General features: G+C 36.5%; 1 protein-coding gene across 1 annotated transcript; it reads right to left on the bottom strand.

The window, feature by feature from the left end:
• Positions 1-16,053: 16,053 nt before the first annotated feature.
• Positions 16,054-20,580, bottom strand: LOC126688467 (LRR receptor-like serine/threonine-protein kinase RGI1). The gene is made up of 2 exons (XM_050383167.1): positions 17,186-20,580; positions 16,054-16,714 (listed from the first exon to the last, which is right to left on the bottom strand). Exons 1-2 carry the CDS (start codon positions 20,091-20,093, stop codon positions 16,197-16,199), a joined length of 3,426 nt encoding a protein of 1,141 aa, XP_050239124.1. The 5' UTR covers positions 20,094-20,580; the 3' UTR covers positions 16,054-16,196.
• Between the last annotated feature and the right edge of the window lie 5,114 nt (positions 20,581-25,694).

The raw sequence follows: 25,694 nt of genomic DNA, 5'->3' as shown, positions 1-25,694 counted from the left end.
CCCGAGCAGTTTACATGACTGAAAATAACTAATGAAAAACTAGGCAGTAGGTGTCGTACATAATCTACTATATTTCCAAAGGAGGACAGTCTTGAAGTCTCCTGGGAAACTGCAGAAATAATTGTGGCCAAGTCACCTTCAAATATTACGCGATGAAGATCAAGCTCAATAGATTGGAGTGAAATTAGTTTTGAAAAACTGATTTTCATAAACCTCGACAGATATCCTATCTATCGAGCAGCTATCAAGCATCGGGCTAAAACAGCTTTTTAAACCTCGATAGATAGTAGCTGTCGAGCTTTAAAATCCAACTTTTCTTCATTTGATTGTTGGATAGACTTGCATAGCTTTAACACTTGAACTTGAAACCTTGTTCCTCGAAGTATTAAACACATCCTAGATTTACCCTATTACAAATAAAGTGTGTTTTGTCAAAGGATTAGCCAATTCTATATTGACATATGTTCCTAACAATGATTCACATATGTCCTAACACTGGGAGTGTGGTCCTATTTTGTAGATAGTATTTTACGTGGGAGTTAAAGAAGCATTTTTACCAAGTTTTGTCCCTATTTAGAAATTTTTTTTTTTTTTTTTTGATACTTGGTTTTGTTATTGGATAAATGTGGGGTTCTTTTTTTTTTTTTTTAGGGGAAAAAAAAAACATTGATGGGTTGTTTAACTTATTTTTATATATTTTTTTTAAAAAATAAATGTGTAGTTGCTTTGAAGAAGTGAGTTAGTGAAAGAGTGTTCCTATTTTGTAGGCAATGTTTTAGTGCAAGTTAAACATGTATTTTTACCGGACTATCCTTTAGTTTTGTCTCTACTTAAACCTAGGGGTGTAGGGGTATTTTGGAACAAAAAAAAATCCGATCCAAACAGGAGAAGCCCCTTAAATAGTAGTATAGACAAGTCCTGTGAAACCACCGCCAACCTACCACCATGAGAAATGAAACCCATACCTAAAATCCATCAAACAACCCAGGTTGTCCATCAAGGAACCATCACCCTACCTCTGCCACTGTCGACAAACACAAACCATACCCAAAATCCATTAGCACAAAAATCATTCACTTACCAAATCCACTGCAATCTGATCCACCAAAAGCAGCTCCACCACAATCTAACCTCCAAAAGCTCAAGTCGAAAATCTTAGATGAATGGTCTAATCTCTTCAATCTGGGTCTTGAAGGGTGATTTTCAAAGCTGAAGAACTGGGTCGGATTCGGTAGGGAGTGGTGCCATCGGTGGTCTGTTGTTAGTGGGTGTTGTCGCTAGTCTCACTGGTTTGGCATGGGAGAGAGTTTGAGAGAGGGAGAGAAGAAGTGTGAGTGAGGGAGAGAAGAACTTAGAAGAAGAGGGAGATTGAATCGGGTGAGAGGGAGTGAGAGTTTTGTAAAATGTTTTACAGTTGATTTTTTGGTAAAATATTTTACAAGTTTTTACACACAAACTTTGGTCAAACTGAAAATATTTTACAACTTTGACTATATTTTACATGCATAAAAACACTTAAAAATAGAAAAATATTTTACTACAAAACAAACGGAGCATAAAAGAATTGCAATGTGGTCTTACTACTATAGTTTATGTGGTCGTTAATCATGGATGAGTTTTTTTCCACTAATGGGATACCTCTTATGTGCATTTGTGTGATGCCTTCACCATTATGGATAAATAATTTTCTTTGTATATGCGTAGCATAAATCAATTCTATGGTACATACATAATAGTTGTGACATGAATGTAGAGGCATGACTTAGTACAAGATATATATATATATATATTTTTTGTATTGTAACAAATTTAGATATTATTATAGGATGCCTTTGTTGTAAGACTTTTGCCAAAATTGTAGAATTTGATGTCAATATAAAGAAAATTAAATCAAAGGACATGTATAAAACCATATAAGGTAGCAATAGACAACCAAAAAAAAGAAAAAAGACTAGGGTGAAAGATTATCCAAGTTTGGACAAAGCCTCAAAATCCACAAAGACCAATTGGATGTGAGAAATTCCACGAAAATGTATGCATGAAGAAATTGAATTTGGATAAAATATGAAGACCAATTGAATTGAATTGAGTTTTCTATCACAAGTCCTCTCTCTCCTTATTGTTTTGATTTAATTTTTGTTTGAGCTAATACTTGGTTAAAAAGTTTAGTTGTAATCTAGATATTCAAGAGAAATTCCACGAAAATGTATGCATGAAGAAATTGAATTTGGATAAAATATGAAGACCAATTGAATTGAATTGAGTTTTCTATCACAAGTCCTCTCTCTCCTTATTGTTTTGATTTAATTTTTGTTTGAGCTAATACTTGGTTAAAAAGTTTAGTTGTAATCTAGATATTCAAGAGGAGAAAATTCTAAAAAGAAAATCAAGTTATTAAAAAAAATAGCATAATCTAAAATCTAAAACTAAAAACCCAAATTAGGAAAACATAATGCACTATAACATAATTTAGAGAAATATGAACCACCTAAAAAATTGATAAATATCAATCAAATACATCCAAAAATAATAGAATGATATATTTGTATTTGTAGAGATATTGAGATGAAAAATAATTTTAGAAATTGTTTAATTTTTGAGAAGTACTACGTCTACAACGTTTTCACAATAAGTCATAGTTGGTAAGTTATTATCAGTTCTAATTTAAACCTATCACTAATTTTTTTTTTCCAACCAATAACAACCGACTATGTATGATTTGTTGTGAAAGTGTTGTGAAATTATTGTCGACATAACATTTCTCTTAATTTTTTGGTAGAGCAAAATTTTTTTAACAAATTTAGGAGAACAAATTATACTTATATCAAAATTACAAAATAATTATCTATTCACACGCATTACATAAGTTTGCAACTAGTGAGTATTAAAGCACATGGTGGTTTGTGGGTGGTGAAGGACATGGATGTGTTGAAAGAGATGTCTCGAATCTTGAAGCCCAAAGAAGAAGAAATTATTAGGTTCACCTGAGGACTGCTGAAATGATCCTCCTAACCAATAAAATGTGCAATCCTTTCAGTAAACCTAATAATTTCTCCCACAAAAGAGGTAATGACGTATTTGTGAGACGAATATTGCTAACTCATGCGTGAGTGATTCACAAATGTATTCTTCTTTTTTATTATTCTTTTATATTCAAATTTATACCCTTTTTTAAAAAAATCACATAGAAATGTTATATATTTCGTCTAGTTTTTGTGGTTGAACTGGAATCAAATGATTCAGCAATCCATGGATTTGAATCATTATCTTATATTTCCATTTCCGTATATGAATGGGTTTTATTGATAATCTATAGAATTTACATTTTATCAATCAAGCGCATATTGTTGAGCTTTTTCCTAGGGGAACATTTTTCATGATATAAAATGTAATAAACTACATTGATACTCAACGGGGTTCAACTTACATATGATAAATTTTATTCAACTGTCCTTAATAAACGAGAAACAACAGTACTAGTTAATTGGGTCGTCAAATGAAGCTTTCAAACTCTTTGAAATTGTGAAAAATAACATGTCTAGGCCTTCTTCTTATGATTTAAGACCCCTTTTTTGATGAATTTCTTCCAAGGATATGGATTTTGGGATTTACTTAATTCTACAATGGCTACGACCTACGATTGGCAGAATAGGCTTAACTGTATAGTTATTAACTCATGTCATGCACTCATTTAGAAATTAATATATGACTTTGTTATGCTTCTTATGATTGTAATCTAGGCATAAGGCAGACTTGAAGGACTACCAGTGTTTTTTTTTTTTTGCTGAAAATGGATAACCTAGTAGTATTTAATGTTTTGCTTCTTAAGAAGGAATGTCTATTATACGTGCCAAAAATTTTCTCTCCAAATCCCTTCAAACTTATTCTATATTTTTTTTATTTGATATAAATTTTCAACTTGTCCTATATTTTTTTATTGGATGTAAATTATGAAAATATAAATGTTAGATTGCATGTTTTTATTATAGCTTTCAAGATTTCAAGAATGTCAAAAATCAAATAACTATACAATCAATTAAATATTTAAATTTCAAGATTTTGTGGTCTAAAATTATGCATAAAAAATAAGTTTATTGATTAATAGTAAATAACATTTGATTTAAACGAAATTTGATATATGTATGATATTAAATTAAGCAATTCTATGCATTATGGACAACTGTCCAATCTTAGACTTTGTTGGCCTTTTGAATTCCCACAAGTAGCGATTATTAGTTTTTCCTTTTAATTATACCACTTTATATTTAGTTGTTGTTTCTAATGTTTCAAGAAGTGGTACCTTGTAGTTGTTCTCAAGTTTTGGTAGGAAATATGGAAGGCAAAGCTTTCAAGAACAATGAACACGACCCAAATTGGACGCGTAGCCAATTTTGAAAACATATCGGTATCATGTAGCATCGAGTGCACTGGAACAGTGTCTGCAAGCCAAAGCCAAGGATGGATAAACAAGTTTCCTAGCAGTCAGTAGTATCAGAGAAGACCATATTTAAGATTTACTTCTATAGGCAGTGGCCCCTAGTTATTAAAACAATGGGGATGAGATGGAACATGAAAATACTTTTGCAGTACAATGTAAAATGTGGGTTCTTGAATTGCTGTTGGTGAGTTTGGATTGGTTTATAATTCAACACAATGAAACTAGTTGGTACCATTCAAACAAAATAATTTATTAGGTCAAAACGTTTTCTCTCACACAGACTATATTTTGGTTCGAACACGGCTTGTGTCCAGTGGAAATTTTCACTGGACAACACGTCCGGATTCGGACACGTGTCCACTTTTAGTTCTTTTGCACAAAAAGCTCTGACCTCAACAAAGCAGCACAGCAGTCTAGACCTTTGGAATGGTACACTGAGCAAATTAGGAATCAATTCTACCATACTGATTAACTAGGGAATGAGAAAAAGGAAAACTCAGACACCCCATTATGCATTTGTACTGAAAAACACATGCAGGGAATCGAAACCTCAACTCATCATGGGTCCCACCCAACAGAATTTAGAGATTAAATCATCGGTGACTAAGTAAGATCTTTCAGTCTTTTTCAGAAGTGACTTTTCCTGAACTTTTTACTTGACTCTTTCCATCCTAGAGAATGCTTCAGTTTCAATAGTTTGATTAGTTTTGTGCAGAAAGGGTAAAAGAACATTTCCATTTGTCATGTTACATGGATAGAAAACTAGTCCCAGGTAAAAACGTCCTAGTACCAGTATTTCAAAGCCCCAAGCCATCTAATGGAATGCTCTCAGGAACGCTCCAGAGAAGAAGAAGCGGAACTCTGCAGAAGCACTAAAAAAGTTAAAGAATCTCACTGTGATGCTTCTCAGCAACGCCCTCCCCATGGTTTCAAAGCAAATGTTATGGGTCCTTTTTTAGCGGAGTCCAGCACTACTAAGAAGTCCTTTGAGGACAAACTCATAGGAGAAATTCCAGGTGCTTATGCTCAGGCGTTTGATTTCTCTGAATACATCGACAACGGCATGGAATCGGAACCTGAATCTGAGGTGGATAGCTTGAGGCAAGGTGTTGCTGCGGTTCGTCTATCAAGAGATATTATCCACCGTATTAGAGCACCTTGGTCTAGTGCTCTCATTGTCAAGGTGGTTGGCAGAACAGTGGGTTACAATTTTTTGCTCTCCAAACTCCATTCTCTATGGAAGCCAAAGGGCAAAATAGACTGTGTGGACTCGGAATGTGATTTTTATCTCATCAGATTCTCCCTCAAAGAGGATCATGATGCTGTCCTTATCAAGGGTCCCTGGTTTATCAGGGAGCATTTTCTATCTATCAAACCTTGGGAGGCCAACTTCAGGCCTGAGGAAGCTAACATTGCGTCTGTGGCAGTCTGGGTTAGGCTCCCACGCCTCCCTATTGAGTACTATGACCTTGAAGCTCTCAAGGAGATTGGCCAAGCGATTGGTACAGTGCTACGGATAGACACTCACACAGCCTCCGAAGCCAAGGGAAGATATGCCAGATTGTGCGTCCAGGTGGATATTAATAAACCGTTGATTTATACGGTTCTTATTGGGAAATTCCAGCAATCGATAGTCTACGAGGGAATAGGCAAATTATGCTTCTCATGTGGTCGCGTCGGTCATCGATGTGACAATTGTTGTTACACCATTAAATCTCAACCGTCGGGCAACTTTGCTCAGGCAGAGGACTCACGCTCTTCGGATAGGGAGGTACGTTCACCAGCTGCAGGTAATGCTCCCACTACACACTCTGACCCAGGACGACCTATCACAGCAGGCTCCAATCCCACTACCGATACTGGTACGGTGACTGTACCTGACCATTCGCTAGAAGACAAGTATGGTCCGTGGCTTGTAGTAACACGCAGGAAACAAGCTAACAAATTTTCTAAGAGAACCAATGGTAACACGCCTTCAAAAGCTCCCTTTCTGGCCCCGACTCGGGCCCATTATCCTACTGGCAGTAACACAAATATGGTCCAACCTAAAGATGGGAAAAGGAAGTCCACTGGGCCTGAATCATCTGCAAATGTCATGCCTTTCTCTTTTGGGCCGTCCAAATCGTCTCCTCAGGGGTCCACTCTAAAGGCCAAGCGCAATCTTAAGGGTAAGATAGACAATTTGCATGCTGGGGCTGCCCCTTTACCTAAGCCTGATGCTTTCTCAGACCAATCTCTGCCTCTCAAACACATTTCTACTCGCCCCTGTTCTTCAAGCTCTCCTGCGCTTTTCGATGGAACTTTCAAGTCCAAATGGGAAGCTCAAAGGGAGATGGGTAATAAAGGTGGTGGAAGCAGTGACCGAAATCCCAAAATTAGAGATCAATTTTCGACAGGTTCCAATTTGGCTCTTGATGGAAATCCAGTGGTGGACGTTCAAACCAATTATTCAAGAGCATTAGAAAGTGAAGGTCATTCTATGGTAGAGTGTGCAGCAACTATTTCTTCTGCTGCTCTTGTGCGAATTCGCCCCAAGCCCGGTGCCATTGGAGAGGTTGATCCTGTGGCGCCAACCGATCTTGATGTCTGGGATGGGGATTAAGAGCTCCACCATGCTTGCTCAGGTCCTCCAACCGATCAAGTTCAGCCTACCCATTGCAATTCCCACGCCGAGGAAGGGGTAGCCCAAGGAGATAATGCTCTGGACCGAATGGTTTGTGAGGAAGGAGGAGATGCCTACCTCTCTTCCAGATGACTTCCTTCTCCTCTCCCATTTAGTCTCCATGAATTTAGTTATTTGGAATTGCAGGGGGGCCTTGAAACCTTCCTTTCAAAATCATGTTAGGGATTTGGTTGCTCTGCATGACCCAGCCATTTTGTTGTGATGGAAACCCACATCGGAGGTGATAGAGCCAATGATATCACTGATAGACTTCCCTTTCAAGGAGCTATTCTCACTGATACCATAGGTTTTACTGATGGCCTTTGGTTACTTTAGGACACTAACAGGGTGGAGATTACCAATCTGGCTAGCATAGAGCAAGAAATCCATGTTCTCGTCAAGGTGAAATCTTCTAATCTTAGTTGGTTTTTTACTGCAATTTATGCTAGTCCTAGGTTTAGGGAAAGAAAGTTTCTCTGGAATAATTTATCTACTGTTGCCAATTCTCCTAATATGCCTTGGTTAATGGCTGGTGACTTTAATGAATTACTCTCTGCTAATGATAAATTTGGTGGTACACCCATCATCCCCTTTAGGGCCACTGCCTTTAAAAACTGTCTTGATTTCTGCAATATGGCTGACCTCGGCTTCCAAGGTCCGAGGTTTACATGGACAAATAAAAATGATGTTAGCTCTCTCATCCAGGAAAGATTGGACAGGTTTTTCGCCAACCTTGACTGGTGTTTGTTGTATCCAGAAGCTCAAGTATCACACCTTGCCAGGTCTCTCTCAGATCACTGCCCTGTTCTTCTTGAGCTTCATCCTCAGAATAACAGTAGACTGATCAGACCTTTCCGATTTCAAAGCTTCTGGTTATCGGACTCCTCATTCCCAAATATTGTTCGCAATGCGTGGGCAAACCAGTCCAACCTGGATTAAGCTACTAAAAAGTTTGTAAGAGAAGCTCAAATCTGGAATAGGGAACATTTTGGAAATACCTTTGTCAAAAAGAAAAGGTTGTTAGCTAGATTATTGGGCATTCAAAAGGCCATGGCAAGCAAACCAAGTGTGTTTCTAGTAAACCCAGTGTGTTTCTAGTAAACCTAGAAAAGCAACTTCAAGGGGAGCTTAATAAGGTGTTAAATCATGAAGAAGAATTGTGGGTGATGAAATCCCGCATTAACTGGATGATCCAAGGTGACCGGAACACCTCTTTCTTTCATGTATCCACTATTGTTAGAAGGAAGCACAATAAAATCTTCAGTATCAAAAACACCCAGGGAGACTGGATTTCTGAGCAGTCAGCAGTCATGGATTTCATTCAGAATCACTTTCGAAATCTTTTTTCCTCTGAGATGCTGTTTTCTTCCAGGCATGCTCCTTCCACCGCAGCAAACCTCCCCCATCTATCTGTATCAGATGTCCAAGCTTTATCTCTCCCGGTTCTGGATGAAGAAATTAAAAATGCCCTTTGGTCTCTCAAACCATTCAAATCCCTTGGGCCTGATGGCATTCATGTTGGCTTCTATCAGAGATTCTGGCTGCTTGTGAAGTATTCTATCACTAAGGAGATCAAAGAAGTTTTCAATGAAAGGAAGGTTCCTGCCTATCTAAACTAGACGCATATCGCCCTTATTCCTAAGATAAAAGGGCCGGAAACCATCGGTAATTACCGTCCCATTTCCCTTTGTAATTTCGTTTATAAGATTATCTCCAAAATTATTGTTACAAGGATTAGACCTTGCCTAGATAGTTTGGTATCTCCCTTCCAAACAGCTTTTGTCTCGGGGCGAAAAGAAGTGGACAATGCCATTATCGCTCAACAGATAATCCATAGTGTTGGTAGGAAGAGAGGTAAAGTGGGGAATATGGTCATCAAAATTGACCTTGAGAAAGCTTATGATAGACTTGAATGGTCTTTTATTCGAGATGTTCTTCAAGCAACCAACTTTCCTTCGGATATGGTTCAACTTATTATGAGTTGTGGGTCCTCCTCCACGGCTTCCATTTTAGTTAATGGTGGAGCCCTTGACTCTTTCCTTCCCTCGAGAGGTACTCGGCAAGGTGGTCTTCTCTCTCCCTATCTCTTCATCCTTTGTATGGAAGTCTTAGGTAGAATCATTGAGGACAAATGCTTTCAGAAAGCTTGGAATCCTATTAAAGCTTCTTCTAGTGGTCCAGCCTTTTCGCACTTGTTCTTTGTTGATGACTTACTTCTTTTTGCGAAAGCTAACGAAGAAAATTGCGGTAGTGTGAGAGAGGCTATTGAGGAGTTTTGCTTGCTGTCTGGGCAGAGAGTCAATTTCTCTAAATCCAGAGTTTTCTTTTCCCCTAATGTGGATCAGGAGCAGAGGGAAACATTGAGCAATATTCTTGGTTTTCGCTCCACCCCTAATCTTGGTAGCTACTTGGGATTTCCCCTTAGACATGCGGGTTCTTCAAATCAAGACCTTAACTTCGTCTTGAGCCGTGTTGAATAGAAACTAGCTGGGTGGAAAGCTAACCTTCTGTCCTTTGATGGTCAAAAGGTTCTTGTCCAAGCTTCCATTAGCTCCATACCTTCCTATGTCATGCAATCTACTCTTCTCCCCTCCAGAATCCTAGATAACCTGGATAAAACCAGTCGGAATTTTCTGTGGGGCTCTTCAGAGTCTAAGAGGAAAATGCACTGGGTGGGTTGGGGAAAAGTCACTAAATCCAAGGCTGAGGGTGGTCTCGGTATTCAAACGGCGAAGGGTAGAAATTTGGCCTATCTCTCTAAGTTAAACTGGAGGTTCCATGAGGAGAAAAATGCTCTCTGGTCCCAAGTCTTGAGGAAGAAATACTTATCCCAAAGACGTCTCCAATCCAGCAATGAGAAATCCCTTCCTAGCTCCCGTACTTGGAAGGCTCTTCAAAAAGGCAAGGTGATTTTTAATGTAGGAACCAGATGGAGCTTGGGTCGGGACAGTGACATTAGTTTCTGGTTTGATAACTGGACTTCAGAGGGTCCGCTGAGGTATCTTATTCACGGACCTCTCACTAGGGAGGAGGAGGAGCTGAGAATTGGTGATGTTGCATCGAAATTTGGGTGGAATTGATGTAAAATCTCTATGGAACTCCCTGCAAAGATCTATATGGAAATAAAGGCCATGCCCCATTCCTGTGTGTCAAATGAAATGGATAAACTCATATGGGCTGCTACCTCCAATGGGGAATTCAGCCTTGCTAGTGCATACAAGCTTGCAACCACTCAGGCTGATTTTGTTCCTCCTTTCAATGGTAGGTGGATTGGGAAGTTGAATCTTTTGCCAAAAATCCAGAAATTCATTTGGATGTGTTTACACAAAAGTATTGCTACTTGAGAATGCCTTGCCAAAAGGGGTTTACATATTAATCCATTATGCCCTATCTGCCACCAATATCCAGAATCAATCTTGCATCTCCTTCGGGACTGCCCTGTTGCGTCGTAGGTCTAGCACAATCTCAAACCCCAAAGCCTTACATCTACTTTTTTTTCTCAAGACTTACATACTTGTTTTGAAGTCAACTGTAGAATGGTAAATAATGCCAGCCTTTTCTCTGTTCCGTGGCATACTTTATTTTCTTTTGGCATCTGGACCATTTGGATTCACCGTAACAAGGTGGTATTCCAAAACCAAGCTCCTTCTCCTTCTATTCACCAAGAAGTCATTCAAAGAGCTGTGGAATTTTTCTTTTGTGCTCAAGGGAATAGCTTGTATAAGCCAAGGATTCTTAAGATGGTAAGATGGGAAAGGCCCTATAGGGGCTGGTATAAACTGAACACGGACGGATCTGCTTTAGGGAATCCTGGGATTGCTGGGGGAGGCGGTGTGCTCAGGGATGATGCAGGGTTATGGGTCAACAGTTTTGCTAGACAAATTGGGCATACCACCAGCTTCTTGGCAGAACTGTGGGCTCTTAGGAATGGCCTCACTATGTGTCTTGATCTCAATATTAATGCCTTAGAAATAGATTTGGATGCTAAGGTGGTAGCTGATCTAATGAACAATTCGGGGTCCTCCAATGCATCTAACTCCTCTATTGTGGCAGATTGCAGATTGTTGATTTCTAGAATTCCCCAAGTCAAAGTGAGGCATTGCTACCGTGAATCTAATTCCTATGTAGATGCTCTTGCTCGCCTTGGTGCAAAGATGTTTCCTGATTTTCTGTATTTCTCCTCCCCTTCCCCCAGTTTGTTTAGCCCTATGTTTCGGACCTTTATGGTCTTTATCACTCCAGGCTTTGTCCTGGCCCAGTTGTAATTCCTCCTCTGTTTTAGTTTTATGCCTTTCTCCAGATTACCAAAAAAAAAAAAAAAAAAAACTAGTCCCAGGCCATTAACCTCAATGAATTGCCCAAAGCCAATGGTTCTGCTGTCTCTAGGAATAATTGGATTATGGGAAAGGGAAAGGAAAAGGAAAAATAGAGCTTCCACATAGGGAAAGGCTCTCCTCCCGTTTAAAACTCTCCCATTCTCTCCCATTTTAATGTACATGAAGGACACGTGATAGATAAACAATCTAAAGGCTAAAAGTATGCCATGTCATTCTCTCAATTTTTTGTCTCTTTTTCCCTTCTTTTCTTCTTTCTCCTGTCAACACTCTCATGGTCTGAGCATCAGAGGTGTTCAGTTCAAAACATGCTGGAAATTTTTCGTTGCAGTTTGGTTGCGTTCGACTGCAAGGGACACACCCAAGAAACTGTGGCAATTGGGACTGATGTGGTGGTGAGTGTTGTGGCTAGAGCGTTGACGCCGTCGAGGCTAGCTAGGTCCAGTAGTGGCACACGAAACGGAGGTCCTCCGATGAGCTTGCGGTAAAGCAAAACTAGATAAGTTGGGCTGTCTGGTTCGACAGCAGAGGCTGGGTATTTTTAATGTGGGTTTGGTTTCTCTAGATTTGCGAATATGGATAGAATGAATATGCGTTGTGGGTGGTTGATGGGTTGACAGTGCTTTTTATTTTTATAGATGGTGGTTTTGGAGAATTGGATCAGATTTGATGTGAGTTTTGGGCATGGGAATTCACAGATAAATCTTACCATCAATAAAAGTTCATGTGTTTCAATCGATGGAAAGGCAAGTCCTGTGCCTAAGGGTGGCAATTTTTATCCATATCCATGAACCTGCCTATTACCTACCTTATTTGGATAAGTCTTAACCCAACTCATTTGAGTATTTGAGTTAAATGGATAAAAACTCATTTGGTTATTTAATTAGATGGGTCTAAATGGATAAATCCACTAATACCCACTAAACCCATCTAAATTTTAAAATTAAATAAACCCACTAATATCTATTAAACCCTTTTAAATTCTAAAACTTAAATAAAAGTATGACCTCAGTCTCACTCTCCCTCAGATTTTCTCATTAACCAAACACTTTAACCTCTAGATCTCTAAGCCCAAACACTTTCCCTCAGATTTTCTCACCAACCAAACAAAAGGAAATTCTAGAGAGAGAACTGAGTGTACTTGTCGACGACAATGATGGCTTTGGAGTAGTCCGCAGCGGCTTCTCCGGCAAGGCCTCACGAGAGTGGTACGGAGGCGTCTCGGGAGGGTCGCCGAGTTCGTATCAGAGCGACGAGTGAGGCGAGTCATTGTAGTGAGCTGATGAATCGGAGTTTTTCGACGAAGACTTCTTCATGTTCGCCTTGTTCTTCTGGTTTTGCTGCTGCTGCTGTTGCTGTGGTAATGTTTCTTGGCTTTGCTTTTGGTTTTGAGTTTGAGTTTCCACTCTTTGCTTTGGCTTTCTCTGATTTTAAGGCGAGTGAGAAAGAGAAAGAAAGAGAGAGAAAAAGCAAAAGAAAGTGATTTTTGAACTTTTTTTCTTTATTTTTTGAAGTTGACAACTTTAACTTTTTCTCTTTCTTTCTCTAATGGTCTGTTTGGTTGCCGAGTAAAACAAAGGGAATAGAAGGGAAGGAGGAAATGAAAGGAATTTTATGACCTTCAGTGTGCTTGAGACTCTGTTTCGTTGCCGGAAAAAAAAAAAAAAAAAAAAAAAAAAAAAAAAAAAAGTCATTTTTTTCTCTCTTTGTGGCTTTGTTGGATGCTGAGAAATGAATTTTATGAAGGGAAAATGAAAGGAAAGTATAGGAAAAGTGATTTTTGAACTTTTAATTTTTTTAAAAAAAGTTTTTAACAAATTATTTATTTATTAGGGTCATATTGGGTTAAATGGGCGGGTTACTAATTAAATGGGTTGGGCGGGTAATGGATAATTAATTTATATATAAACGGGTCATAAATGAATAATTACACACCCAATCCATTTAGGACCCAACCCATTTATGATCCAACCCACCCATTTGCCACCCCTACCTGTGCCTTTGCCATCGTTTCCAATGGCTCTGTCCTATTTGCTGCAAAGTCGTTGTAAGACGCATCATCTCCAATGGCTCCATCCTGTTTGCTCAAAGTCGTTGTTGCATCAGTGGTGGCCCCGGTGGGTTTGCAAGGTGATTGCTGAAAGGTGTGGGCAATTAAGAATAAAAAATATTTTGTGACGTGTTTTATTTTCTACCGTTAGATTTGTTACTTGCCACGTCTCCCCCATCTGTATTAAAAAGGGAGGAAACATGAGAGTTTTAAATGGGAGGGGAGCCTCTCCCTTGTACATAATATTGCCTTCCTTTATTCCTTGTGTAATTTTAGAAATTTCTTATGCATTTTCCTTCCCTTGTTTTCCCAAGAACAAATGAAGGGAATCAGGTTATGGAAATGCTCCACCAACCCATCCAATTATTTCCATGCTCAGGTTGTCTGTATCCTTGGTTAATGTCATATCAATCTGAACCCTACTCAAACCAATTCAGTCCTAACTCGAATCCACCAAGATGCTCTTGGCAGGCCTATTACTGTCTTTTCATGCTGTGAATTCGAACTTGAAACTCAGAAGAAAGTAGTTCTTCTGCGTATCTATTTAACAATTATGTAAAACTAGTCGCAAGCCCATACGCTGCGTAGGAATTGATAATTATTTTGTAGTTATAGTATAATATATAATTTGTTCTTTAAATTCTATGAAAAATAATTTTTTCACTCAAAAAATTAAATAATTTCTAAAATTATTTTTCATTTATCTATCCCAAAAAAATATCATCTTTTTATTATTTGGATTTTTTTGATTGATATTATTCATTTTTTAGGTGGTCCATATTTTGCTAAATTATGTTATTGTGCATTATATTTTCTTAATTTTTTTTCCTATATAACTAAATTGTTTAAATTTCAAATATATTATTCAAAAATTTCATTCTCTTAGAAGAGATTATCATATTTATAATTTTTCATATTGTATGAGTAACTTCGAACTATTGATTGGGTTTTGTTTACTAATATAGATACATGAGATGGAACTGCATATTTCTAAAAAAATTCCTAAGAGATTATACCATATTATAAATGTAATATTTAAAATAATATGTAAAAAAAAAAAATGTATACTTTATTTCTAAAATTGAACACTTCACCTATTGAATTGAAAGAAAATAATTTGTATAACAACATAAAGAGAATTTCCTTAATAAATAAATAAAATAAAAAACATAAAGAGAATGTGATCTAATAAAAAAAAAAATTTGACTATATACACTTTCACTTATTAAGATTTAATTGCCTTTAATTGGCCTTTATATTACATTTATTATTGCTACGCTCCTATTTAGCCTCCTCATCTACCACATCATTGGCCACGTCATTATTCTTTTTATTATTTATTTTTTACATTTAATTTTTTGACAATATTAAATATATAAATATATTGGCTTTGCAAATACATTTAGGCAGTTTTAACTTTACATATTCATCTATTTTAATTTTGATGTTATAACTAAATAATAAATCAATGAAAAATTAAAACAAAAATATTGTCTATACATATTCATCTTGGGCGGTTTTAATAGTTGATAAACACATTCAAATACATAGCCAAGATTGTATTTTGATATAAATTCGGAATCTCACTTACAAAATAACTAAGTATTATGTCAAAAAAATCAAACAAAAGTTATAAGAGGAAAAGAGAAGACTTGTGATGGAAAACTAAAAAAAAAAAACACACACACACACACACTACCAAATCATATTAACGCAAAATAGTATTATAAAAAAAAATACAATGATTCATCAACCTAAAGTAAAGTTGCAAGAAAGAATAAATTATATATATATATATAGAGAGAGAGAGAGAGAGAGAGAGAGAGAGAGAGAGAGAGAGAGAGAATAATTACATATTTTGGGAGATAAATAGAAAATAAAATGAGAAAAAGTATCACAAAAAATATAGTTATGAGTCAAATACCAAATTATCCAAGTCATGTTATATAATAAAATAACATTATATTCTTATAAACTATCTTTATATGCAATCGGATAACATTTAACAATCATAGAAAAGAAAAAAGATAATAACTTAAAAACTCAAAACATAAAACCAAATTGTATCAACCCAAAGTAAAATTCTAAAGAACACATAAATTCATCAATCTAAAGTAGAGATACAAAAAATAAAAATTCACATAAAAATAAAACATGAGAGAGAGAGAGAGAGAGAGAGAGAGAAGTAATAACCTTTTTTCATGTGGAAAAATATGTATAGAATGAGAGAAAGAATCACATATTTATAGTAATAGAATGGGGATAAGAAGAGCCAAAATAAAAGAAAGAGAAAGGGATGGATAAAGAGTGACATTAAGGTTGAGAGTCGTGAAGAGATGAAAATGTAAAAGAAACATTATGGTTTGAAATAGTGGAAGAAATGGTTGGAAATAGGTAGATGATGTGGTTGCTAATGTAGCTCAACAGGAGTATAACAGTAATAAATGTTACGCTTCAGTTTTTAAATATATATAGATATGTATTGCTTGATTCTTCCAATAAGGAGAACCTAAGTTCGAATGCCTTTCTCCCACTTGTTAAAAAAATAAAATAAAATACCGCAGAAACGAAACTTGCAACCTGTGGCTTTATCTGCATTTAGTTATAATGAATGTCAATCTTTTCTTCTTTACAATGCTAAAAACAAAGAGTTTAGAGACCGAAGAAACTACTTGTGGCAAACTTCCTTCTGCTTAGCGACTATATAATTAATCACTTAAAACCAATTTTGGCACTAGAGGAAGATGAGTAAAAAAGTGAGGAAGCAGAGAAGCTTGTATTATTGCTTTTTGGAAACAAGCTTTGCATTGCAGGTCTTGATGATGAAGTGGCTGGAACTCCACTAGAATTCTTATTTTCTTGAACATTGTTTGCTGGGGATCCCTTCAGGAGCACATCCACCTTTGCATACTCCTCTCTTTCATGTTTAATCTCCTTAAGCATTGCTGCTACATCTTTCATGGTTGGTCTTTCATCAGGAGAGGAGTTTACACATAATAAGGCTATGCCTAATGCTTGCATCATTTCCTCTATTTCTGATTCTGATCTAGATAGTAGGCTGGGATCAAGGACCTCAATTCCTCCCCTCTTTTGTCTAACCCAATCCACTAGATGGATCCCATCCGGTATTGTAGGATCAATTGGTTGCTTCCCTGTCAAGACTTCCAAAACTACAACACCATAGCTGTAAACATCACTTTTCTCTGTGATCTTCATCATGTAGCCATATTCTGAAAATAACATTACGGTTAGCTGTTTCTAATATGATATTAGGTTGTGAATTTAAAGGGCTTGTTAAACCATCCATTATAAAAATTGTTTGAAATCTCATTCTTCTGTTTGCAAGTATGGTAACTCTCAAATGCTTACGAGAGAACTCATAGGTGAAATTTCCATAACAAATTGCATTTGGTAAAATTCAGAAATACAAAAAATGAGATACATCCAAATACAGCATGAATATTAATTTTGCTTGAGTATAAAATATGTGATTTGAAAAAGTAACAAGCACAACTATATTGGAAAAGGAAATAGTACTCACCAGGTTGCATTTGGTCAAATTCAGAAATGTGAAAATGTAATACTTCCAAATACACCATAATTATTAATTTTAATTTTGTATAAAATCTTTGATTTGCATAAGAAAGTAACAAGCATCAAAACATATCAACAACTATATTGCAAAAGGAAATAGTACTCACCAGGAGCAATATATCCATAAGAGCCAGCAACTGTATTAGAAGACCGTGCATAATCTCCATCATCAACAAGCTTGGCTAGGCCAAAATCAGCAATATAAGGTTCAAATTCAAGGCCAATGAGGATGTTATTGGCCTTGATATCTCTGTGAACAATTGGAGGGACACAATCATGGTGTAGATAAGCAAGGCCTTGTGCTGCCCCCAACAAAATTTGGTATCTGAGTTCCCATTCCAAGGCATTTCCTGTCCTCTCATGGAGTATACTTCCCAAACTTCCATTGGGCATATAGTCGTACATGAGCAATTTTGTGTTTCGATTCCAACAACAACCCAGAAACCTAACAATGTTTTTATGACGGATTGAGCCAAGGGTTTTCACCTCTGTGGAGAAGGAATCGCGAACTGTACATTTATCATCAGCACATCCATTGCCTCCAGCCATTGTTGATGGCCAGAGCTTCTTCACTGCAATCACTTCACCATTGTCCATATCAGCTCGATAAACGAGCCCAGAACACCCTTTTCCAATTACATTGGCATCTACCAAGCATCTCAGAACTTGCTCCACAGAGAAATTTAGTTTCTGGAATGGAGTGAATTGCCATGGCCATGAGTCCCCCAGTTCTGATTCATCATCATCTCTGATGGTTCTTCGCGCCCTTATGACTGCAAAGATCCCCATAACTAGCATTGCCACTGTCAGGGTGACCAGCAATGCAATTGCTAGTTTAAGTTTCCGTGACCGCCTTACATAATTCTCGTTTCTTGTTAGTCCTGTCTTACCATCATTACTCAAGAAACAAGATTCGCGATTTGAACAGAGACCTTGGTTTCCTGCTAGATCCATTGGTGATAACTGCCGAAAGAGCTTGTTGTCAGGAAGATAACCAGTGAAGTTATTGTAAGAGACATTGAGTAAAACAAGATTATCAAGCCCAGAAAGTGGACTCAAATCCCCCTCTAGCTTGTTATGAGAAAGGTCTAGGATGGAAAGTTTGTTCAGTGCAGATATTTTAGATGGGATTGTTCCAGTGAGTCCATTGCAACTGAGGTTAAGAGCGATTTCAAGAGCTTCAATCTGACACACCTCCATAGGAATGCTGCCTATGAGTTCATTACTGCTAAGATCAAGCAATTGGAGACTTGAACAGAGGCCAAGAGATGGAGGAATCGACCCAGAAAGTGAATTCCTGCTTAGCATGAGCTTGTTTAATGAGACAAGACGACCCAAGCTTGCTGGAATCTGACCTGAAAATCTATTAGACGAAACATCCAAGACCTGGAGCTCAGATAGAGATGACAATGAATTAGGTAGAGGACCTTCCAAAGTATTGTTGCTGAGGTCTATCATTTGCAATTCTGTGCAACTTCCAATCTCATCTGGCACCGACCCAGAAAGACGATTTCCAGACATATCAAGAAAGTTTAAACTCCTAAGGCCACCAATTGAGTTAGGAATCCCACCAGCAATCCTGTTGTTTCCAAGCCTCAGCCTCACAAGAGAGCTGCAATTACCAATTTCTATTGGTATTGAACCAGAAATATCATTGGAAAGCAATAGCAGTTTTGTGAGGTTTTGGAGCTGAAATAAGCTAGGAGGAATGCTACCAGTGAGTGAATTGTGAGACAAATCTAATGCTTGGAGATTACTACAGCCACCCAAAGTGGAAGGAATACTTCCTTCTAGCTGGTTGTCCCAAGCCAATAACACAGTGAGCTTTGACAACACCCCAAGCTCTGGTGGGATCAAACCTGAGATCTGATTTGTGTCAAGTTGTAACTGTACAAGATTTGTAGCATTGGAAAGATTTGAGGGTATTGAACCCGACACATTGTTATTACTAATCATAAACTCCTCAAGCTCCAAAAGGCCACCTAAAGTTAAAGGTATGGTTCCCGATAGAGAATTCAGTGAAAAATCAATCATTCTTAAGCTACTACAATTCCCAATCTCATTTGGGATAACCCCAACAAGATTATTCCTCCACAACATCAACTGCTCCAGTTTTTGGAGATTACCAAGCTCTGGTGGTATTGGACCAGAGAGACTATTTTCATAAAGAAACAAGTTTACGAGCTCAGAGCAGTTACCTATATCAGGAGGAATTTCACCAGAGACCATTGTGGTATATATTGACAAAGTCTGAAGCTTGCTAAGCCTACCCAATGAGGTTGGTAAAGAGCCTGAAACTCTGCTATCAGCCAGCCCCAGCACTCTCAAATTGCTGCAATTTCCAAGCTCATCTGGGATTTTCCCAATAATGTCTTTGTTACCACCTGCTCGAAGAACTTCAAGGCTTGCCAATTTGCCTAGCTCGGGTGGTATAGACCCACTTAGCTGATTATCAAAAAGCTGCAGGTTCTTTAGGCTAGTGCAGCCACTTAGCTCAACTGGGATTTTCCCAGTGAGCTGGTTGGAGCTCAAGATCAAGTCTTTGAGGCTTTTGAGCTTGCCTATGCTTGCAGGGATAGAACCAGCAAGACTATTTGAGCTAAGGTCTATGGTTGTAAGTCCCATACAATCACCAATCTCATCTGGGATAGTCCCTGTGAGATTGGCATCAGATATGACAAGTTTTTGAAGATAGTGGAAAGAGGAGAGATTGAATGGCAAAGAAAGCTCAAGCTGGATAGATTGTATAGTAATGTCGGTGACAAAACCTTGGGAAGAACATTTTATGTAGGTCCAATTACATGGGTTGGAGTCAAGTATGTTCCAGTTGGAGAAAAATGGAGGTGGTGTTGATGCAGAGCTGTGGAGCCAAGAGAATAGAAGGGAGGCTTCATGGTTGGATGTGAAGGCAGGGGTGTAGAGAAGGTTGATAAGGAAGAAGAAGAAGAAGAAAAAGAATGAAGAGGAGGGGTTGTAGAAGAAGAAGGATTGCCTCGTGCTAAGCATCGACGACATTTGCCTCAAATTCGAAACCTTTCTTCTCGGGTTTGCATCATTGGGTTTTGCAGCCTCTCTCTCTGTCTCTCTTTCTCTCTCTCGCTCTCTCTCTATGTGACTTGCTTTCTTGCTTCGAACTCAAGCTCAAAGAGTAGTAGTACTTAGTTTTTCTACTACACTAGGAAAAGCAAAGCACAACACCACAAACACACACCTAAACAAACAAAACAACAATAAAGAAATGAAACCCAAAGAAAATCCAATGCCTAGAGATCAGCAAAAACTGCACCACCACCTCCACCCCCACCCCCACACTTTGAAATAAAGTAAGGTTTATTGGAATAAAGAAAGGTTGATAGCTGGGTTCACGCGCAGAGAGGGAAAAACACCATTTTTATATATGGACCATGACTTCACATCTTTCTGGTAGAACTGATTTGTTTAGTTTTTAAGTTATATTTTGACTCCACTATCGAATTGAGAGTAGTGACTTCTTACTAGCTAGCTCCAACTTCAAGTCAGTGTCGTTGTTTGCCTCCATCTCCAATTTTTTATATGATGAAAATAGACGTGGATTTACTACCCCATTTGGATCACATGCATGAGAAGCTTTTTGGGCTTCAGTAACTCAGTTACTGTTCATTCACTCCTCTCTTGCATCCAATTATTTGGTACCATACCATCCTATGCCAGTCATAACTCATAAATATCAAGATAAAATTTAAAGGGGGCTTTTCTTTTGATAAGATTTGAATTTCGGACCCATGGTTTCATTTTCACACAATGGAGAAACGTATTTAATAATTGTTAAAAGAGGTAAGTATTAAAAGAGGTAGTGTACTATTGTAACTTATAAGGCAAGAGACAATTGTGTCATTGTATGGGCCCAAAATTAGAACTTTGGCAACTATGATTGAAAGACATTAGTGTTTTTACCACTTGTTTTCTTGTAAGTGACAACTTATTTCTGAAATTAGATGGGACAAATGATTTGTATTCAGACATTTAGATGATGACAGGTGTACATTATAGTTTCTTACTAACTATATTTGAGTGATGCTATATGCATGCTCATTAGATAAAGAAGTTTAATTTGTTCCATCTTTGGTCATACTAATTTCCCTTTTTTTTCTCCTTTTTTGGTGTGTGTATATATATAATTCAAAGGGAAATTCAATCAAGAATCCTTTTTTTTTTTTTTTTTTGAAAATCTTAATCTAAATCTACGTATCTATATATAAAACTAGGTAATACTAAGAGTTGTAATAGTGATCTAAAGTTTTACCATGTGGCACAATCTTGGGAATTATCTTCATTTAGCCTTTCACATCATAGAAATTTTGCATTTATGTTAAAATATTAATTAATTATCATGTGTTAATGAGCAAACACATTTATTTCTATTTTCTATACACTAACTATTTTAGTTTAAGAAATCTCTCTCTCTCTCTCTCTCTCTCTCTCTCATGTGTAACTTTTGTTAATGCTACATTACTAAAAATAATTATTAATTTAATATTTAATATATTCAAAGTTACATCGTTGAATTACACATTTTCATTATCCTTAACACGTATTTCGAATTACGTGTTAATCAGATATTATTTATTATTTAATCAAATATTTTACGACTAAATTAATTATTGATACCTAGTCATCTTAATATTGTGTGAGTATGAGGTTACATTTTATAACTCATTTAACAACACATAATATATAATTATAATTACCTTTCGAAAAATTATAGAATACTTTAGGAATACCATAAATGCATACTTCAACATCTCACATGAATTGTGGGTCACATTATGAATTTAATTAGTGAGACTCAGTATTATGTAAAAGGAGATAGTATGCATTTAATTTATAGTTCTTCCGAGGTATTCTATAATCACCCTTAATTTCCCAAATTTAATTAATGACATGTAATATAATTAAAATTAATTTCTCAAATATTATAACACATAATCTCTCTCTCTCTCTCTCTCTCTCTCTCTCTATATATATATATATATATGTATGTAAAGCTGAGGGAAAATCCAATTATATTTCAAATTAGAATTCAATTAGAGTCTAATTTTGCGCCAGATGTCTCATCTAATCTAAGTTTTTAAATTTTTATGCTAAGTAAGTTGATTCAATATAGAAAACGAGGAGTTCAATATAAATAAACAGTAAAAAAACCTAATCATATGTATATACCATGACTATATACTATCCATTACTAACTAATATATATACACACACACACACCAATGCTTAGAGAAAATTTAATTAGATTCAAAATTGAATTTTGCTTTTGTTAGCTTTCCATACAAATTAAATTGTTTATATTTTTTCTATTATTTTTCTCTAAACTAGTGAGCATATTTTTTATACTATTTCTATTCAGATATTTTGTATGCCAGGATCTTAAACATAACAAATTGTAATTGAGCTGAACGATCCCATGCACCTATCCCCATTCAATTTAGAAGATACTATTAGACCAATTTATTCTTTTATTTGGTGTTGTATTTATTTATAATTAGTAGAATATCACGGACAATGATTGTGAATTAATGTTGTATATGTAATATCCAATAGTGATTTTAAAAATTATATACATAATAGCAGTGTAATGAGAAACTTGATGTAACCAATATCATGAAAATTATAAGAAAAAACTATTTTAGTACATCCAAATATCCTGATTGAACTAATATCCTATATGTTTTAAAACCCAAGCTAATATCAATAGCACCACTGCAATTCATCATACCCGTGCGTAAGCACTGGTTACATACCAGTAAGTATAATACATGAACCATAAAAATAATTTTTTATTCGAAATGAACTAATATATATATAATATTAATAGCCAAAACTTATAGAAAATTCAATTAGATTTTAATTGAATTCTCAATTTTGCACCACATGTCCCATTTAGTTTTTAATTTTGTGTCAAGTGAATTATTGAGTGTATAAATCGAAGAGTCCAAATCCAATTTAAATTTTAAATTTGATTTCAATTGGAATCCAATTTTTCGCCATGTATCCATTTAAGTTTTTAATTTTTATGGCAAGTGAATTATTGGGTGCAAAAACCAAAGAGTTTAAAACCAATTAAATTCTAAACCATATATATATAGACAAAGTTTAGCTACAAAATTAATTGTAGCCTAAGACTACTACATTTCTCAATAAAATAAACATTACTGCATATTTTGAAAATCTAACCGTTAAATTGCATGTTTTTTACGCTCTTAATACATATATCAAATTTTGTGTAAATCAAATATTATTTACAATATGATCTATAAGCTTATATTTTATGTGTAATTTTAAACTACAAAAACTTGAAATTTATAAAATTTATTAATGAAATAGCTATTGATCTTTAATTTTTTAGAAATTTTACAAGCATGGAGGATATAAAAGGAAGATGTAATCCAATGGTGGATTTGTCAAAATTCAACTCCAATAATGAGATGGGTTCAAGTTAAACTTGGTGTAACTCTAAAAAGTTACACATTTTTTTAACCATTAGATTTAAGTAAATCCAACAGTAAAAAAATAAATAAAAATAAATAAAAAGATACTCATTAATGTTGGTATTCTGATTAGGATCTCATTTATTATCCCTTATTTATAACATTCTAGACCTATCTCTAAACCCAAAAAAGGTCTACGTTCTCTCTCTCTCTCTCTCTCTCTCTCTCTCTCTCTCTCTTCCCAAAATCAATTCTATTGTCTTTCTCTTAATTCCAATCTCACCACCATGCTCCTTGCCTCATCAACATGAACACTCCAGATCTTGACTCTTGATCATGAAGGTTGTTTCTTCAACAAGAACCCACTACAAACAAGTATTAGTTACTTAATGTATCAATATAACTGTTGCATGTGTGGTTTGGGATATGCGTGGTCAAATCTTCATAAGTTTTTCTTGATCAATCTTGTCACAAACAATCTCATCACAAAAGTGCTCTTATAATACAACTCAATTAAACTCAACTACGCTTTACGCTCTGTTTGTTTTGCTGGAAAACCTTCTGTAAAGATAGTTTTCCACATTTTCCAGTGTTTGGTAGCACAAAAAAAACCTGGTCAATGGAAAATTATCTTTGGTCAACGGAAAACTCTAATAAAAATAAGGCTTATTTTTTATAGGCTATTTTCCAAAAAATTTTTTTGGAAAACAATCTTTCTTTCATGCATTGCATCTCCTATAAATATTATCTTTGTCTATAGCCATGGGAAACATCATTTTTTGGCGCCTTCTCTTTCTCGTGGTAAGTTTTCTCACTTTTTTTCTCTCCCCTTTGCTTTTTCTCTCCTCACACCCTCACCGTCACCAACTCTAGTCTCTCCTCTTCCCATAGATCTCTCTCTTATCTCTTTTCTCCATGTTTCTCTTCCCCTCTGTAACACAATTCTCTGATTAGATTTTTTTTTTACTTCACTGATCGATCAATAGCTCTAACTTGCAAAGGAGAACAAATTTTCAGCGGTAATTATTTTATTCCTTTCTACCAAAATCCCAATTCTATCTTTGAATTTCAAGCTCGATTTTCTTTTTTCTCTAAGAAATTTTCGATTTGATGGATTCCAGGCAGAAGTTACTTCTTTTTCGTACAAAAGTGTAAAAAAATAAATAAAAATAAAAATAATAGAAGAAGAAGAAAGAATGAAAAAAGTAAAAGATGAAATTTTTAAATATAGTACTGTGGGGTCCAATAGTTTATGGGTCCGGCCCACACGCTTATGGGAAGCCCACCGGTCCTAAAACTGAAGGAGGCCAGGGCCCAAACTCGAAACTAGGAAACGTAAAAAGTGGCCCGAAGACACAGCCGAGGACGGTTTCGTCCTCGGCAGGTCCAAAATCTCAGGGATAGGAATGGAACACGAGTAAACTAGAAAGATCAGAAAATATCCTGGGGAAGTTGTCTTTAATACCCTTCCCTGACATGACACTGCCCCTAGCAGAGCCGGGATCTTAGGCTTTATGGATCATCTCCAGCAATTTTGGGATTAAACTGATGGGACAGATATCTGCCCTGGAAAGATCGACCCTACACGTGGACGAAGGACAACGAACGTAGGCGAGTATAAAAGAGAATGTTATGTGACCAAAAGGGGGGGCTCCCATCTAGCTTCTGGAGAAAGACTTGATGAAAGAGAAGGTCTGGATAATATATGCCGGACATCACATAAAAACCCTCCGACGGGTAACCGGAGACAGCACCAACGCTCCTCGGACATGATCCGAGGAGCCAAATCCTCCTAGATACAAGATTGAAGGGCCTGAATATCCAGCCCAAAGCTCTATCTCATATGGGTTCACCTGTAGTCCGGCCCAAAATGTCGCCCTGTGACCCAACGCTGGCCTTTCAAGCCCACTCTCTACAAATACTATTGTGAGGGACTTTTCGCGTGCGAGCCCAACACAGTCGTTGGGCCGTTGAAGATTTTGTGCCCTTACAAGTACCTATATTGTTCTAAATTTCTTTTACATGAGACAATCTTTACCGTGGACTAATAATATTGTTATATAATGAATGATAATTGTTTAGGAGAATTGCATTTGTTGGCAAATATATTTTTTGTTGGCAGATATTATGTAGTGATGATATATTA

The sequence above is a fragment of the Quercus robur genome, chromosome 6, assembly GCF_932294415.1.
Source record: "Quercus robur chromosome 6, dhQueRobu3.1, whole genome shotgun sequence".
NCBI classification, from domain to species: Eukaryota; Viridiplantae; Streptophyta; class Magnoliopsida; order Fagales; family Fagaceae; genus Quercus; species Quercus robur.
The sequence above is the reverse complement of the archived record's forward strand: the minus strand, read 5'-3'. Positions and strand labels throughout refer to the sequence as shown.